The 15,354-nt window shown below is 44.8% G+C and overlaps 2 protein-coding genes across 8 annotated transcripts in view; one reads left to right on the top strand and one right to left on the bottom strand.

The window, feature by feature from the left end:
- Nucleotides 1-1,053: 1,053 nt before the first annotated feature.
- On the top strand, nt 1,054-1,767 carry LOC118786923 (gastrin/cholecystokinin-like peptide). The gene is made up of 2 exons (XM_036542317.1): nt 1,054-1,342; nt 1,658-1,767. The coding sequence occupies exons 1-2, from the start codon at nt 1,054-1,056 to the stop codon at nt 1,765-1,767; spliced, it is 399 nt and encodes a 132-aa protein (XP_036398210.1).
- A 2,114-nt stretch (nt 1,768-3,881) lies between these two features.
- Nucleotides 3,882-15,354, bottom strand: part of si:dkey-28e7.3 (trafficking kinesin-binding protein 1) — a 39,281-nt gene continuing 27,808 nt past the window's right edge. For 3 of the 7 annotated variants that reach the window (XM_036538544.1, XM_036538552.1, XM_036538527.1), the window contains 13 exons: nt 12,827-12,903; nt 12,526-12,642; nt 12,020-12,135; nt 11,805-11,910; nt 11,317-11,395; nt 11,079-11,209; nt 10,772-10,846; nt 10,093-10,304; nt 9,317-9,535; nt 8,353-8,669; nt 7,748-7,960; nt 6,488-6,590; nt 3,882-4,600 (listed from right to left, as the gene is read on the bottom strand). In XM_036538544.1, the coding sequence (XP_036394437.1) occupies nt 4,201-4,600; nt 6,488-6,590; nt 7,748-7,960; nt 8,353-8,669; nt 9,317-9,535; nt 10,093-10,304; nt 10,772-10,846; nt 11,079-11,209; nt 11,317-11,395; nt 11,805-11,910; nt 12,020-12,135; nt 12,526-12,642; nt 12,827-12,901 (2,163 nt within the window). In that variant the 5' untranslated portion in view covers nt 12,902-12,903 and the 3' untranslated portion in view covers nt 3,882-4,200. Of the gene's footprint in view, nt 4,601-5,938; nt 5,998-6,487; nt 6,591-7,747; nt 7,961-8,352; nt 8,670-9,316; nt 9,536-10,092; nt 10,305-10,771; nt 10,847-11,078; nt 11,210-11,316; nt 11,396-11,804; nt 11,911-12,019; nt 12,136-12,525; nt 12,643-12,826; nt 12,904-15,354 lie in introns of all 7 variants that reach the window. The other 4 variants (XM_036538536.1, XM_036538560.1, XM_036538567.1 and 1 more) reach the window with 4 other exon arrangements.

Raw genomic sequence — 15,354 nt, 5'->3', positions numbered from 1 at the left:
AACTTTTAGGATGGATTGACGGGATGTTTCGGATGTTTCCTTTTTTTGTCATTTTTCTACCACCAAGCGTCAACGCTTAAGTTGCGCCGTGTTGTGTTGACATCTCCTCATCAGTTACAGAACAAAGAAGGGTCTCCAATACAGCTGTAAGGGGATAACAATAGCATTCAAGTGTTTTCGGGTGTTTTTAACTGCTCAAGGAACATTTTCTGTGTAAAGTGGACTAAATTTAACACTCTTTCACGTCAGTTAAACGTCAGCCACGATTATGCCACACTTCGGGAAAAGTAGCTATTCCTTTGGGCTGAGATAGGCCTACAAAATGAAACGGACGAACAATCAATCAAAGAAAATCCCTTTGCCTTTGAGTTTCTGGAGTTTCTATAGAGACGATCATATACTGCAACTTTTTTGCTAAGTGAAAGCCTGGATTACCGTTATATCTATAAAGCCTACATCTAATGTTTAAATGTCACAGGAATCAATGCATTCATTTTATATTGCTTTCCCATATGAAAAAAAAATCACATTTTGCGCAATTAGTCTGCGATATACCTATTATCTAATCGAATCGAATCGAAATCCCAATCAGTCACCCATGTTCCAAATATTACCTGCAATGGTCTATTTTAGAAGAGGACACTCAAATGGTTATTGTTCCCGGACAAATATAGCTTCCAATCCTAATGACTCCTAAAGGGTGTTCACCATGCGCAAGCAGGTGTATATAAGGCGCAAAGAGGAAAACTGGAGCTTGGAGCTAGGAGATTTTGAATCGTCAACATCACGTCAAGTAACTGTTCAGGTATGCGGGACAATACTGTGTTAAACTCGGATCCTGCCTGTTATGTTGTTCGCTGAACTGGTGATGATTAACACATAAAAATAATTAACATTAATCAGACGGTTGCTTTGTCCAGCATGTTTCAAGGGAAACATTTCGAGCAGGCTGTTTCTTGCATAAATGTTTTTGAGCATTTGCGTTGGCTGTCCTACAGAAGATAAAACATGCCTTTTCAAATAACATTGTTTATTATTGATCTTTCTTGAAGCATGACGGGCAGCAGGGGATATGCGTGCGCGCTGGCAGCGACACTTTTGGCGGTTTGTGCAGCCATGCCCCTCTCCCAGCCGGAGAGTGAGACAGACCAGGTACTGCCACAGAGGACCCAGGTGCAGGTGCATTTATGGGACAGGAGGGACGCGTTAAAAGAGGCGACGGAGAGAGTAGCGCGGCGACAGAAAGCACTGAAAACACGTGTGGCCCGGCAGGAGCAGATTGGCGCTCTGACTGACGACCAACGAGACTTCATGTCCAAGCAAATAGTGCAGGCTATTTCAGGTACAGTAACTATGTAAAGTGACTTTTGTAGTTTCAATTAACAGTCCTTCAGTTTAAATACATTTGCTGTTTTGTCACATTTCTGAAGCCCCTATGTGTGGAAAGCAGCTAAACCTGAAAATTCATAGGCATGATAAGATTTTATACCATGTACAGGTTCACTTTCATTCCAAATACTGTCCCTCTTAATGCTGCTGAGGAGAATACAGGGGGTCAGTAATAATTTAAAATAAAAATTGTAATTTCACAATTGTAAATTGTAATTATTTCAAGCGGCTGAATGGATTATGAGCAACGACTCCTTCTTGTTTGCAGAGATGATCAGCAAGGAGGGCTGTTTTGGGTACCACCCTCTCTCTGACCGGGACTACCAAGGCTGGATGGATTTTGGCCGCCGGAGCACAGGGGAGCAGGGACTGGACTAAGGAAACACTGAAACCTGGTGGGGATTCTTTGCAACTGCACTTACACTGAACTGCATTTACTGTGCGATTCCATCAGAAACACTTTTGCAATTCATCTAGTGTATACAAAAGGTAGATGTTTATTTGAAATGTTACAATAAATAAGCCTGCATTTAGTACTCCTGTGTCTTCATTTGTTTCTCTCGATTTTGTCACTGTTGAAGTAATAGGACTGGAATAGATCCTTGTGAGGATGAAAGCAATAGAGTCAATTGTAAACACATGGAAATCCACTGTAATGGAGATACAATTTAAAAACAATTTATTTCACATGTGGTACAACAGAAACACAGAGCACACACACAAGTAGGTAAGCTTCAGTGATTACAGTATTGATTTCAAAACAGCAGTTAATTGCAGTGTCTTTAAAACAGCACTTTCCTTAACTTTGCATTGCTGTTTGGTTGTTCTTCCTTTCACAAAAAAGAGATATAAAGAAATATTTCCTAAATAAATCATTTGAATCTCCCTTTGAGTTTGCAGCTCACCATGCCTATAACACAACTGATATTGCTCGTCTGTGAGTTTGCCCAGAAAGGCACATAAATCAACAGACCTGCACCTCTGGCTGTTTGGCTCGTTTTTTGTTTGAAAACACCCTGCATGTATGGTACAGAGGCTATACCTTGGGTACAAGCATGTCACTTTGGATGTATTTAGACTGAAAGCTGATCACACTTTATAATACACTTACACCACACTCATGGGCAATCATTCACATTTCAGGCATTTTGATGTCCCTCAGACATGAAAGAAGAGGACCAGAGACAGACTGTTAGAAATTGCATATGTGCTTGTAAAATTACTGTTGCAAGCCCATTGGCATTGATTCAACATCTCCTACCAAAATGCTCTTAGTAGAAGTACCTCAAAGGTGTCAATAATAAGCATTTTTCACAAAGGGGTGCTTGGTGATCATTTTGCATGTGGTTTCGTAATGTTTAGTTTTTTTGTGTGTAGTGAGACAGTGAAGATGCGAAGAGTTCTGGAGGTGAATCAGTGAAGGCGCTGAACAATTCATGCTTCCGAGTGCAAGCGTGCTCAGTACTATTCTGTACTCTACAGTGTCAAGTGCCCTCTCTCTCCTTTTTGTTCTCTGACAGAAATATCCAACAAAGTGGGCAAATCATATTCTGGTGCATCTGGTCATTTTAAAAGGAAATTATTGATACTGTAGCCATTTTGGGCACATGCTAAACGATGCCACTTTCTGACTGTGATTCAGAGGTGTTTAAATATAATAAATAGGTTCTTATCTCTGAAAGAGTCATTTAAGTCAGTGCATCCCAACAAAAATACAGCCCCAGGCCTTGCCTTGAAATCACGTAGCACTAGTATCCAAGATTCATAGATTTAATCATATAGCACCAGCCAGATGTTTAAAAAAATCAGCTGTATTTCTATGTTAGGGATGCTGTCTGCTAAAAGCACACATCTGGTGCATTTAGAAACAGCCACTCATGCTTTTTTCTGATTTATGAGATTTGAATTTGTAATTGTTGAAACTTCTATCAGGAATTTTTTTTTTCAGTAATGGAAAGGGAAGTGATGAAGGACTCTGGGATTTTGATAACTGCCAAAAAAGGATGTTGTAGTCTTTGATATTCCACTATATTTAATATTCTTTGCAAACCTTTACAATAAAACATTTGATAGATTTAAAAACAGATACAAATTTGGTTACTCCTTGCAGTTTGGCCAGTGTATTACTTGAATTGCATTTTATTGGTGTGGTGATATTGCACAAGGCAAAGTCCGGGGAGCCCAGCAAATTGCTACACATTTGGACGTGGTGTATAAAACCAGAACAGAGACCCCAGGCAACACGTGTATGCATGACATAAAATACAGCCCCAAAACAGCATCAACAAAAACACAATCAAAACAGTGTGAAGACTGCATTTATGCTCGACAGTTTTCTCCAGTGCATTTTTAACCAGCTGTGACTGAAAAAAGAGCAATTTCCTTCCATATTGTATAAACACCCCCCCCCCCCCCCCCAAAAAAAAAAAAAACATGAAACATGAGTATAAAAAATTCTAGCCCATTTGCTTTCATTTACAGTCCAAGTGTGTTTTAATATAAAACAATCTTGCAACAGGAGGGCCGCAGCCTAGACAGGTGATAAAAGAAAGTGTCCTGAGGTGCTGAAACCTGGGAAGATGGCAGGTGTTTACATGGAGGCTTGGCTACATTCCAGTGTCATTACAAAAGAAAAGATACACACCAAAGCAACTTATGCCTATTATGACCCTATGGATTTAAAAATGCTTCCCTTTAAATTCTGCTTGGGGTTAACGCTGGGCACACAATGGCTTCAAGAGGTGACTTTACGGTTGCCTGGGTGGAAGGAGCAGGTGGTGTTGCCTAAAGTCGTTTGCAATGTCTGAGCATTCAGCACTCTTTCCTCTCTCCTTTTGGGGAAATGATTCCCCGGGCCACAACTTTGTCCAGCCCCAGACTCTGCAGCTTTCCCACCAGGTTTAGGCTAAAAATGTTTGTCTGCCGTTTGCTGTCCTGGCACTGACCCCCCTCCATTGCAGGTGGAATGGAACTGCCTGGGCGTGAAGCAGCATGAGTCCTAGACAGGCTGCTCCATGGAGGGAAGGCAGGGTGTGCGTGGGTGGAGGCAGAAATGCCCTGCTCCTGCAGCAACTTCAGCAGTCCTAGGCAAGCTGAGGATGTAGTGTGGGTGTGGTCATGGAGGTCACCGGAGGACCCGGAGTGCAGATGGGGGGGCATGTGCCTCAGGTACTCAGGGCCCCTACAAGTGGACAAGCTGCGAGGACAAAGGCTATAAAAAGGAAGAAACAGAGACACAGAGGACTAATAAGAGACCCAGAAACTTTCAACAGTGTAGTGCCTGGGTTGACGCTCCATGCAGAGTTAATGTCCGCCCTGAAGTTTTCCCACATTGGACACTGGGCGGGAGTCATGAGTTAATGCATTCAACTGCAGAGCTCTCACACTGTGGCACAGAAGCTCCTACCTTCTAGTGCTCAAGCACAGGAAAAGGAAGTTATGGCATAAACCATAGGGCCAGCAAATGGGTTGTAATGTTCAGTCACCTAGTTAATCGAAGTTCTGTTTAATTTTTCAAAAATGTTAAGACAAGTCATCTAATAAATTCATGTGTAATTGCAATTTTTATGAGCACATATTTATCATTAACAATTTGTTGACTTAATTCAGAGACACTCCCATATAAGAACAATTTGTAAAGGTGCTTCCTATGCCACTTTGTGGTTTGGCACATTTTCCCAAAGAAGAAACAGGTGGGCACAAGATATTAGTAATCTCCTGGTATATTTGCCTGAATTTCAAAAAGGAGAGAGGAACTGTTAGAGCAGAGAGTGGATCTTGAATTTGAGATTAGCAATCTGTTGTTCTTCAAAGAGGGGTAACTACTGTTAGTGATAAGTCCATGCATAGACCTGCTCATTCAAACCAACCATGCACTGCTAAGCTTCTACACTATGGGCTTATTCAATTGTCTTGTGATGCAAATTATAGTCCTTCCTATTTTGGAACAGAATGACAAGGGACAGGAGCACTTGTAGACACTGGCACAGTCCACCATTTTAATCCTTATGTCCAAACACCAGCAGAGTAGACCATGTGCTTAGCACACCTAAGATTCTTTGCAATTGTCAGTCTTTGATTACAATAACACAAATAACGTGTGAAGCTCGGCACAAGCCAATTCAAAGCAAAACATCCTGTCAGGTTATGATAACTTTTGACAAGTACATCTGCACTACACCACATGTTATTGCTATTAGCAGCAGTACCAGCATTGTTCGTTATGTCTGAAGAATTGGCTTTTATTACTGTATTTAAGACAGTACAAATATGCCATTTAATATTTGTATTTCAGTGCACAGCAGTGCCAGAGCATAATATGCTAATTAATATTTGTATTTCAGTGCACAGCAGTGCCAGAGCATAATATGCTAATCTTATTACTACATCAAAGAACAGAAGCTGGCCCATATGCTAGCATGGTTGTTTTTTTCCCTGACTGCTGGTCAGTGCTGGATGATGTGGTTCAGGTTAGAATGGTCATAAGGGGGACATGTGGGTTAGAGGCAGTGTCCATACACCCATGCCAGCAACTCCTGGAAGGTCTTACTTGGCCAGAGAAACCCACATCAGAGTTGGAGAAAGTGCTGGGATCACGGCTTCCTGACACTGACGAGAGAGAAGGAAGGGGAGGTTCAGGGGAGGGAGAGAGAGGAAGAGGAGGAGAGGAGGTCTGGGCTCCTGCCACTGCAGGCGGATGAAACTACTGCAACATGGTTGTGGGGAATACAGCTGTAAGTGCATTAGACTGGCTTCCCTTCTCCACAATCTGTAAAATCTCACATTTTGAGGTGTGACATTTGCTTGCCATTAGTTGGCAGAGAGTACACAACAGTGGCACAGAGTCATCACCGCCTAATGCAGTTTTTCTACTTTCTCCATTCCTCCTGCTGTTCTAGTAGGGGAGGTCAGGGATGGGAATTTCCCACTGGAGGGCTGTGGGTTTGAATCTGGGGAGGCACACTTGCTGACCAGCTCCGTTAAGACCAGCTATGGGAAGCGGTGACGGTGAGCATGATGAGAAGGGCATGTCTGCTGAGGCGATGAATGGATGAAGCAGAGTAAAAATGAGCGCATGAAAGTGATGTCTGGGTCTTACCTGTGAGAGAGGGAGGCAACCTGGAGGGAGGGGTGCAGGATCCGGCAGGTGGTGATGGTGTGTGTGGGGGGGGTCTGGGGCAGGTTGTGGCTGGACGGAGTGACTGGATTCATTGAGGAGAGGGACAGAGGCCAGGGAGTTAAACACTACACAGCATGGATATGGGAATTGAAAAGAGGGAAAGAGAGAGAGAGATGGAGAGACAGACAGGTGAAAATGCAGACAGGTAGAATCCATCACAGCATGAGAAACAGAGAAAGCCAAGGGATAAGAGTGAGGGATAAAACACTACACACTGTGTGTGCATGAAAGGCTACATGAGAGATGGGGTGAGGGTGGGGGTGCGCAAGGGTTTCTCTCATGTTAGTGAGTGAATCAAGCTGTCCAGACAGAGGAGTGGTTAACATGGGCTGAGTGAGGGTGGAAAGAAAGATGGATGAAAGGGATCAAAGCAAACCTGCGTAAGTGAAGATGAGGTTTAGGGTACAGCCGGAGAGGGGGCCTGCAAGGGAGAGCGTTTGATGACTGAGAACTTTGGGGCTGAGTGTAAGGAAGCTGAGCACCACATTATGGAGCGCAAGCAGGGAAATAACGACAGGGGGGGCTGGAGTAGATTAGGACAAAAAAAAAAAAAACTGATCGAGTAAGAGGAGAGCAATGAAAATGGCCAAGAGCAAACTGAAAGGGGTTCTCTTCTGCAAAAGGAGTTCTTTCCACATAAATGGGCTGTTTTATAATGCTGTCTCATTGAATGGACAGCAGGGTCACACACGTCCTCTGTCAAATATTTTATTTATATTAATAGGAGCATTTTCTGCAGGTCCCATGAAAAGACCTATCCTCACTTGGAGGCAATGATGCAAAGAGAATTACGGTCTTCACATTTCTAATGTATGCTGTCATTCCAGGATGGATTAAAGCCTGTATTTTTCTGCCAGCCACGGAACAGATATGTTAGAGAAGTAAGTAATATGCCTTGTATTGGTTGGATGACATGGGGAAAAGGGCAGAAAGCTCCTTTCTCTCTTTCTACACACCTACATAGTGGCCTGACGGAGTGCCAGGAGAACAAATCAGTGTTGCATGACTCTGCAAGGTGTGATCTGAGTGACATTAATCTAACATCAAGAGGACACCTAACCATTGTTGGGAGAATCCACTGAAATAATGGTATAGGATGGGTTACTGATCCTTACTTCTTTTAATATAACTGTTTTGAAATGTCGTTTATGTTTCTTAGCTTGTTGCAGTGCCACTTACCCTTACCCATGTCGCCATGTGTAGCAGTAGCCAGGCCAGTGGAAAACAGTGAAAAGTCGGGCTCATCTTCCTCCAGGTCATTGAGGCTGTAGACGTGCTGCAGGTCAACCTCCAGCTCCCGGAAGTCCTTAGTGAGGACCCCAGGGCGGGGGTGCAGGATACCTCCCAAGTTGGGCTTGGCCAGCTGCTGCCAGTGGAGCAGTGTCACTGAGCCTGGGACAGGAAAGAAGCTTAGTGATCAACAAGGGAATATCATAGTGGCTAATGCTGACCACATGTTTCTGTTGCTCTGAGATTATACTTCTCACTTCTACTCGAACTGCATTACACACAACGGGACCTGGAGGAAAGTGGCATTTGTGCAAAGTTAGATTTATTTCTGAGTAACTGAACTGATGGACAGTTGATCTGCCAGTGGGGTCAGAGTGAAACTCAAATGTCACAAAAGACAGACAAAAGACCTCCATTTCCCTCTCCTTCCACTCCTTCTCTCATCCTTCTGTCAGGTAGACAGCTGTTCTACTAAGGTGGGTCATGTTGCAGATGGGAAAACTAGAGGATGTGGAGTGTCCAGCTCTGGCCAGCACCACAATAATTCCCCCCACCTTCTAAGGGCTTGACAATCTGCAGGCGGTCAGGCAGGTAGGGGCGTGAGCCACTGGAGAGACCAGAGCCAGAGGAGTGCTGGGAGCTGCTGGAGTAGTTGGTGCCGATGGAGAGGATGCTGTCGTTGGGGGTGAGGAAGCCACTGGAGCCGTCTCCTTGGGCAGCCAGAGCCCGCAGCTTGCGCTCACGCTCCACCTCGAAGAAGGGGCGCTCCGAGGCGTGACTCTCTTGCCGCGCCGAGAGGCGGCGCAAAGCCGCCTCCAGGTCCTGGCCACCAGGGGTCCCCGGCTGTCCGAGCCGCTTCTCCTCCACCCCGCTGGAAGGGAGGTAAGGTGAGGGGGACAGAGAGGAGGCGAGAGATAGGGAAAGAGACACAGACAGATAGAGAAACAGAGACAGAGAAAGAGAGAGAGAGAGAAAGAGGGATAGACACAGGAAGAGAGAGACAGATGGAGAAGGACAGCAACAGAGAAAGAGAGAAACAGACAATCCATTACTGGAACTTCCACACAAATTCTGCGATTGAGCCTAGTATGTCAATGCAACCTGCTTTTGTGGACTTCAATGCCCCGTGAAATAGTACCTGCAGTGAGTCAATATCTATGGGCACGTGTTCACTCAAGCTGTCCTCATGCTATACAGTGATTCTCAAAACCCCTGTCATCCCTGATTCAGTATCTAAGCATAGATCGGCCCAGTATATTAAGATATGTTAATTCAGATGGCTCTATCACCCCTCTGAATGCAAATTCACAAACATCTTGACACAAAGGCTGTTTCATGGGGAGGGTTTTATGGGGTATAAAGAGGGGTCATGATTTCTATGCTATTGGTATTCCATCCACTTTGCAATACCCAGTGTATGCCTATACTGTGATGTACATTATTTTAGCTTTAGAATAAAACATTGTTTTGCCAGAACCACATTTTTGTCTTACAAGTTGGCATTCTTACACTCCTTACCTCTGGTCATCAGGGAGACAGGGGCCGGCAGACGGCTTGTCCTCCAGGGTGACACTTGCGCTGTCAGAGCCATAGTAACTGGTGCGGGGGGTGCTGGTGTGACTGGAGCGGGCAGAGGAGGGGTTTGAGCCAGGCACTTGAGGGGAGTCACAGCGGGAGCGGCGGCGGGCTGCCTGGTTCACTGCCTTCACTGTCTCAAACACGCGCCAGGGGTGGTTTCTGTTGGAGGGAAGGGCTCTCTGTAAGTCCCAGCCTGTCTACATTAGAATACTCTGAGTCTATAGAGAGTCCACTGAACTAATCTGTTATCAGCTCACCTGGCCCTAATCTTTACACCAGCACAACCTGCAGTACACTTGAGGATTACCACTTTAGAGTTTCCTGAAGGTGATGTTTGGTTTATGGTGCTTAGGGGACTTTCACTTTTGAGCATGCAGAAAGGACCTTGTATTTTATCAAAATTTGTATTTATTTTGTAATTTGTGTTTAAATCAGACTGTGTACTTTGCACTGTATCTTGCTCTGTGAGTTGACTTGTATAGGGGCATAAATGAATAAACAAAAAAGTACTACTGCATTACCACAATTAATATTATCATGATGAATAATAATCATCGTAATAATATTGGTGCAACAAGAGCCTGACTTAACAGAAAAGGGAGACTTAAGCCTCCCGGGTGTTTGCCTTGGGAGAACCACTGAAAACAAGGCTGTTGCTGTGTGCGGAGGTGTTTGAGAGGGGGCAGTGACACACCCCTCCCCATGCCCATGCTCACTTGTACTCCGGGGGGGCGGGGCTGTCTAGGCCCTTGCGCATGGTGCCCTCAATCTCGGCAGCTAGTGAGTCCATGGGGAAGACAGCGGCCAGCGCACTGTAGCGGCTGACGGTGCTGTTGGGCAGGCTCTTGTTCCGCAGGTTCTTCAGCTCCTCTCGAGCCTCCTGCAGCATGTCCTCACACTCAGAGTACTTGTCCCGAAGGTCCCTCAGCTGGGGGGGGGGGGGGGGGGGGGGGTAGAGTGTGGGGGTACATATAAGCTCACTCCAGACAAGAAAAGTTCCTTAAATGCTCTGCTTTCTCTTGAATTCAACTATGAAAATTTACACATGTCACAAGAAGAAACCAGCTGTTGTGAGCTGTCTTTCCCATAAAAAATAACCTGCAGTAAATGGGCTCATTCAATAGGATGTGTTTGTGGGGGCAAACAGGATCAAGGAAAAACAACATATGAATAAACACACACAGTGTGTACACCAGCTTCACTACGTATGATTATGCAATGCTGACCTAGCCTCTTCCAGGCACAAAAAAATCCACTGTATGAAGAAACCACCAGTCTGAACTGAGTTATCGTTACAGCACCGACAGAGAGGACTGTTTAACTGTTTAACTGAATACATATTGAGGCATGTGCTTGTTGAGGCTAAGACAACACTTGGTGAACTGGGGGTCTCACCTCAGATCGGAGCTGGGCCTGGCTCTCCCGAGAGGCAGTCAGGTGCTGGGTCAGCTCCTCATTCTCCATGGACAGCTGAAGTGGGAAGGGGGAGGGGGGAGTGAATGTGTTAGAACAGGTGTAAGTATGGATCTCAATCATTTAGTAAGTGCAGTCATCTCATTAGTGATGCTACCTCTGTACGTTTTTGTCTGCGAGACAACTTGTATGCATGGAACATGTTGTGCAATGCAAGATTGTGCATGCGTATCACTTCTGTGCCGTTGTGTGTGTGTGTGAGTGTATATATATGTGCGTAGTCTCTCACAGTTTTGCTGCGATGCTGCAGGTCCACTATCTGGGCCAGCAGACAGCTGATCTCCTCCTGCTGTCTCAGGGTGTCCTCCACTTTACGGGCCAGCTCATCGGACAGCGCCACCACCTGCTTGTTTGCTGACGCTGCAGCGTACAGGGAGAGGAGGATGGAAAGAACATGAAATACATAGAAGAGAAACAGAGACCTTCTTATAAACGATAATAAAATATGCCCTTAACTGTGTACTTACAGAGCTCTTCCACACAGTCCATCATAAGCTGTTGCTCCTGTTCCTCATAGCTTGTGGTTTCTGAAGTCAGCTCACTGGCCTGGAATGACATCATGATGATCCTTTTTATCATCAACAACCAAAGGTTCACTACATCAGATTCATTCTACTCCTAAAGTAGAGACCAGGATTAGAAAAGTATAGCTATAGCTAACTAGAGGATGCAGGGTCTGCTGGTCTTTAATTGCATAGTTTTCTTTCCTGCTCAACTGTGGTCATTATTTGGACAGAGAGGAAACGCACCTGGTGCACCAGGCACAAACCTGTAATCACAGTCACTCCAGTCATTCCACACTGCTGGAATTTGCTTTTATAAAGTGTTGGCGAAATGAACGTGGCTCGGTAATGCACAATATCCCAGAACAAGGATTTATTGTTCTGCTCTGTCAATGATGAATCCTGGAAGCACTGTGCATGGTAAAAGGGTCATTTGCCATGGACATACCCACCTCTGAACGTAGTTTGAGGTTTTCCTCTTCCAAGCCCTTCAGTTTCTGCTCCAGGAAGTCATAGTGGACATAACTGAGGGATGAGGAGGACTCGTTTCTTCTTATTCTGTGAGAAGAAAAATGGCATGTAGTAGGCATAAATACCAGTACATGTGTGTGTGTGTGTGTGTGTGTGTGTGTGTGCGCGTGTTTGAGAGAGTGTGTTCTGAACTCACGGTGAAGAGATATCAGAGGCAGGTGAGGTGGTGGAGGCAGGCTCTATTTCCTCTGTACTGGCATACAGGTGCAGCAGGTCTTCTCTCATGGAGAGCTCATGGCGCAGCTGGGCGATCTGAAGAGTTTCCTGAATGTTAGTCTGTGCAGGTGCACACAGGTGCCGATATGCACATACTTGTGGAGATATGCACACACTGACACGGATATGCACACAAATGTATAGATATGTGCAGAGAGGCCTCAAGAAGGCATACTTGCACATGGGTTTGTAGACTGACAAAAGCAGATAAAAACACAGACACACACATATATGTGGCCCATTTACAGGCTGATATGCTCCCAGATGGAGAAGCTCACTGGCATACTCACTGACATGGTCAAAGGCAGAAATGTTTACAAATGATAACAGATTGATGCACTGACAGACAAACTCATAGATTCACACACTTACAGATGGACACACAGGTTAACACACTCACAGATGGACAGACAGACACTCACGGACCTCCTCCTTTGCAATCTCCAGCTGCTCGTCCAGGAGCTCATTGTGCTCTGTCAGGGCCCGGTTCTGTTTGAGCAGCGACTGGCCAATGCGGGCTGCAAGCTCCAGGTCCCGTTCTTTCTGCAAGGGAACGAGTGGCAGAACCAATCAGAATCATGCCGTGACTCCTTTTTATGCAGTAAATCCTCACCAAAGCTCATAAAAAGTCCTAGTCCCATACATGTATCTGTTGAGAAAGACACCTCTGATCCATTGATGGGTTCTACTATTGCATATTTAGCCTTCCTGTAACTCACACCCTCACCTCTTCCAGCAGGTGTGTGACGGCCTCAATATCATGGTATGTCTTCGTCACCTGTCCTACCCTCTCCGAGCACATCACTAAAATAAAGAGAAAGTTAAAATACTGCTCACGTCAACACTTTAACACAGAACTAAATATGTGAGAGAGAAACAGACAATGCAGAGAGACATTAAGAGACATTGTTTTTGTTTTTTTTTTTGTTTTTTTCCAGGACACCCCTCATGTCCATATTAAGATTCACCCTCAGATCAATGACAGAAAACAATACTGACAGATGGCACCTAGATGTGGGGTTGGCTGAGCCTCTTAGAACCATTATCCTCATTAGAGGTCTTTCGCTGTGGTGGATTTGGGGGTAGTCTACAGATAAGCGCTGAGAGGAATAATATGATGAAGATTACAGCTGCTTTATATAGACATGCAGTGTCACATTGGTCCAGCAGATGGAGGCACTTGTGCACTCGAGCTCTGAAACTTCTGTTTGCGCTTGTTTGTTGGTTGGTTTAAAATGGGCCTGGACAATAGAATGCACCTGCAATAAGCACACTGTAAAATGTAATTAACAGTCTGGAAACATTTTTATATTGAGTAACCAGTCAGCTATGTGGTACTGCTGAAGTTCAACCTGAGTCTGAATATGGTTCTCAAAAGGACTACAAAAATGTGTGACAATGTCTATCCACACAATAACTTCTCAGCCAGTCAGGACAGGGGCCAGCTAGGACGCTCTAAGCTGTTTGGCAGGGTCTTTGGGGTCACACTAATGCTCTGGGTTCAGGAGTCTACCATCCACTGATTTAGGATCAGTTTCCTAAGGAATAATCCTGAACCCAGTGCTTTCTATCTGCAACCCTGATATGGGTGGGGCTGGAGCAGTTAGCCAATTAGGCCAGCTGAGTGATGCCAATTCAAGGCTATTTTAACAGAGACAACACAGAAAGAATAGACAATTTTTTTTCTTGCCAAGCCGATAAGGCTTAGCGTGCCTCCCTTCACACACCTGTCCCTAAACACACAGGGGAACATAAGAGGGAGAGGGTCACGTCTTGCGTCACGAGATTAACCCAGTATCCGATTCCAGACATCTCCTTTTCTTCTATGAAAGGGATTGAGTAAAAGTCTCCACTGGCTCTTCAGAAACAACAAAGTGAACAATGATATCTGCAGCATAGCACTGACAGGTAGCATCTTAAACACGCACAGGATCCCAATCAACCCTCTAAATTCACTTTAATGCACTTCCGTCATATGAACTTTTCAAACCTGTCAAAAAAAAAAATCACCCTGTAAGAAAATAAGATAATGACAATATCATTTACTTTTGTTTACTTCATGAATTATGTACTACTCCATAGATAGGAAATCACATGTTACCTACAAATGTTCATACAATGTCCATTTTTTCCTGTTCAGTTAGAGCTGCACTGCATTCTGTGTTGCTCTGTAGCAATTTCTAATAATGCCGATACTTATTTGATTGAGCGTCTTCTAATTAATCGATTAATCAGTCTTATGCAGACCAACTTTCAGTTCATATAATAATGTACAGTTTTACAGCTGGAATTCTACTGAACAACTCAGGTGCTGCACATTGTTCAAAGATATAACAGCAATGCCCAAACTGGGCTCTGCAAAGCACAATCCCCTGATCTAAGGTCCACAGTGCCACAACGTCTGATTATGATTGTTATCATTAACAGCAGACACTTTAGAGCAACATGTTACGAGGTAAAAGGCCGACATCATATTCAGATTCATATGAGCGTTATTCAAAATCTTGGAACTAGTCAAATGGCGATCTGCAAGGTTTCCTGTTCTTGTATGCCAGCTGAAGGAAGAGTAGACACAACCCATACATAATAAAACCTAAATGATCTGCTCTCCGACACTTTGCAGTAACCCAGTCACAGCCCTGCAGTGTATGTCATCCAGGCCACGGCCCACAATCTTCACGCAGACAAATGAGAGACTGCAAAACCAGAAAGCGGAGAAGCACATTGGGGTGCGATGCAAAGGATGCACAGAACTGCCAAACTTCTCCTTCATATGTGAGGTGCACAAAAGAATGCCCGTGTTACGTCCCAATCCATCAGTGCGAGTTAGGCAAACACCTGCAGTTTGCCTCGCGGGCCAAGGACTACACCAAACCTCTACCAGAGGGGTCATTCACGTCATGAGGTGGGTCTCTCTCAGCTGGTCCCCTCTGCGCTCAGCCTGTGATGCAGAATCTCGCAGTGTATGGGTGCAAGCACAGCAGGGAGCCAGGCTGGGAAGATGCAGCGGCAGCATTCAGAAGCGTGTTTGCATTTTGAATTTTCAAACATACACTCCCTGAGTCTCGTGCTCCGAACCACAGGCAAGCACATAACGGTCTATTTAGCACAGATCCAATAAAGTCATTACTGCATTAAGAACAGGAGCTGAAGTCGGCAAAATGCTACACATGTGCACTGGAACATTCCTGCTTAGGAAACCAATGTTCATATCACGACCTCTTAGCACTACCTAGGTCCTCATAAAATGATTCC

The sequence above is a fragment of the Megalops cyprinoides genome, chromosome 1 (genome assembly GCF_013368585.1).
Source record: "Megalops cyprinoides isolate fMegCyp1 chromosome 1, fMegCyp1.pri, whole genome shotgun sequence".
NCBI lineage: Eukaryota > Metazoa > Chordata > Actinopteri > Elopiformes > Megalopidae > Megalops > Megalops cyprinoides.
This window is presented reverse-complemented; position numbering and strand designations above follow the sequence as displayed.

Bases quoted from the DNA above. Each gene is read 5' to 3' on its own strand.
- LOC118786923 (XM_036542317.1), top strand. From the start codon at position 1,054: ATGACGGGCAGCAGGGGATATGCGTGCGCGCTGGCAGCGACACTTTTG. The intron at 1,343-1,657 runs GTACAGTAACTA...TCTTGTTTGCAG, and splicing joins AATAGTGCAGGCTATTTCAG to AGATGATCAGCAAGGAGGGC.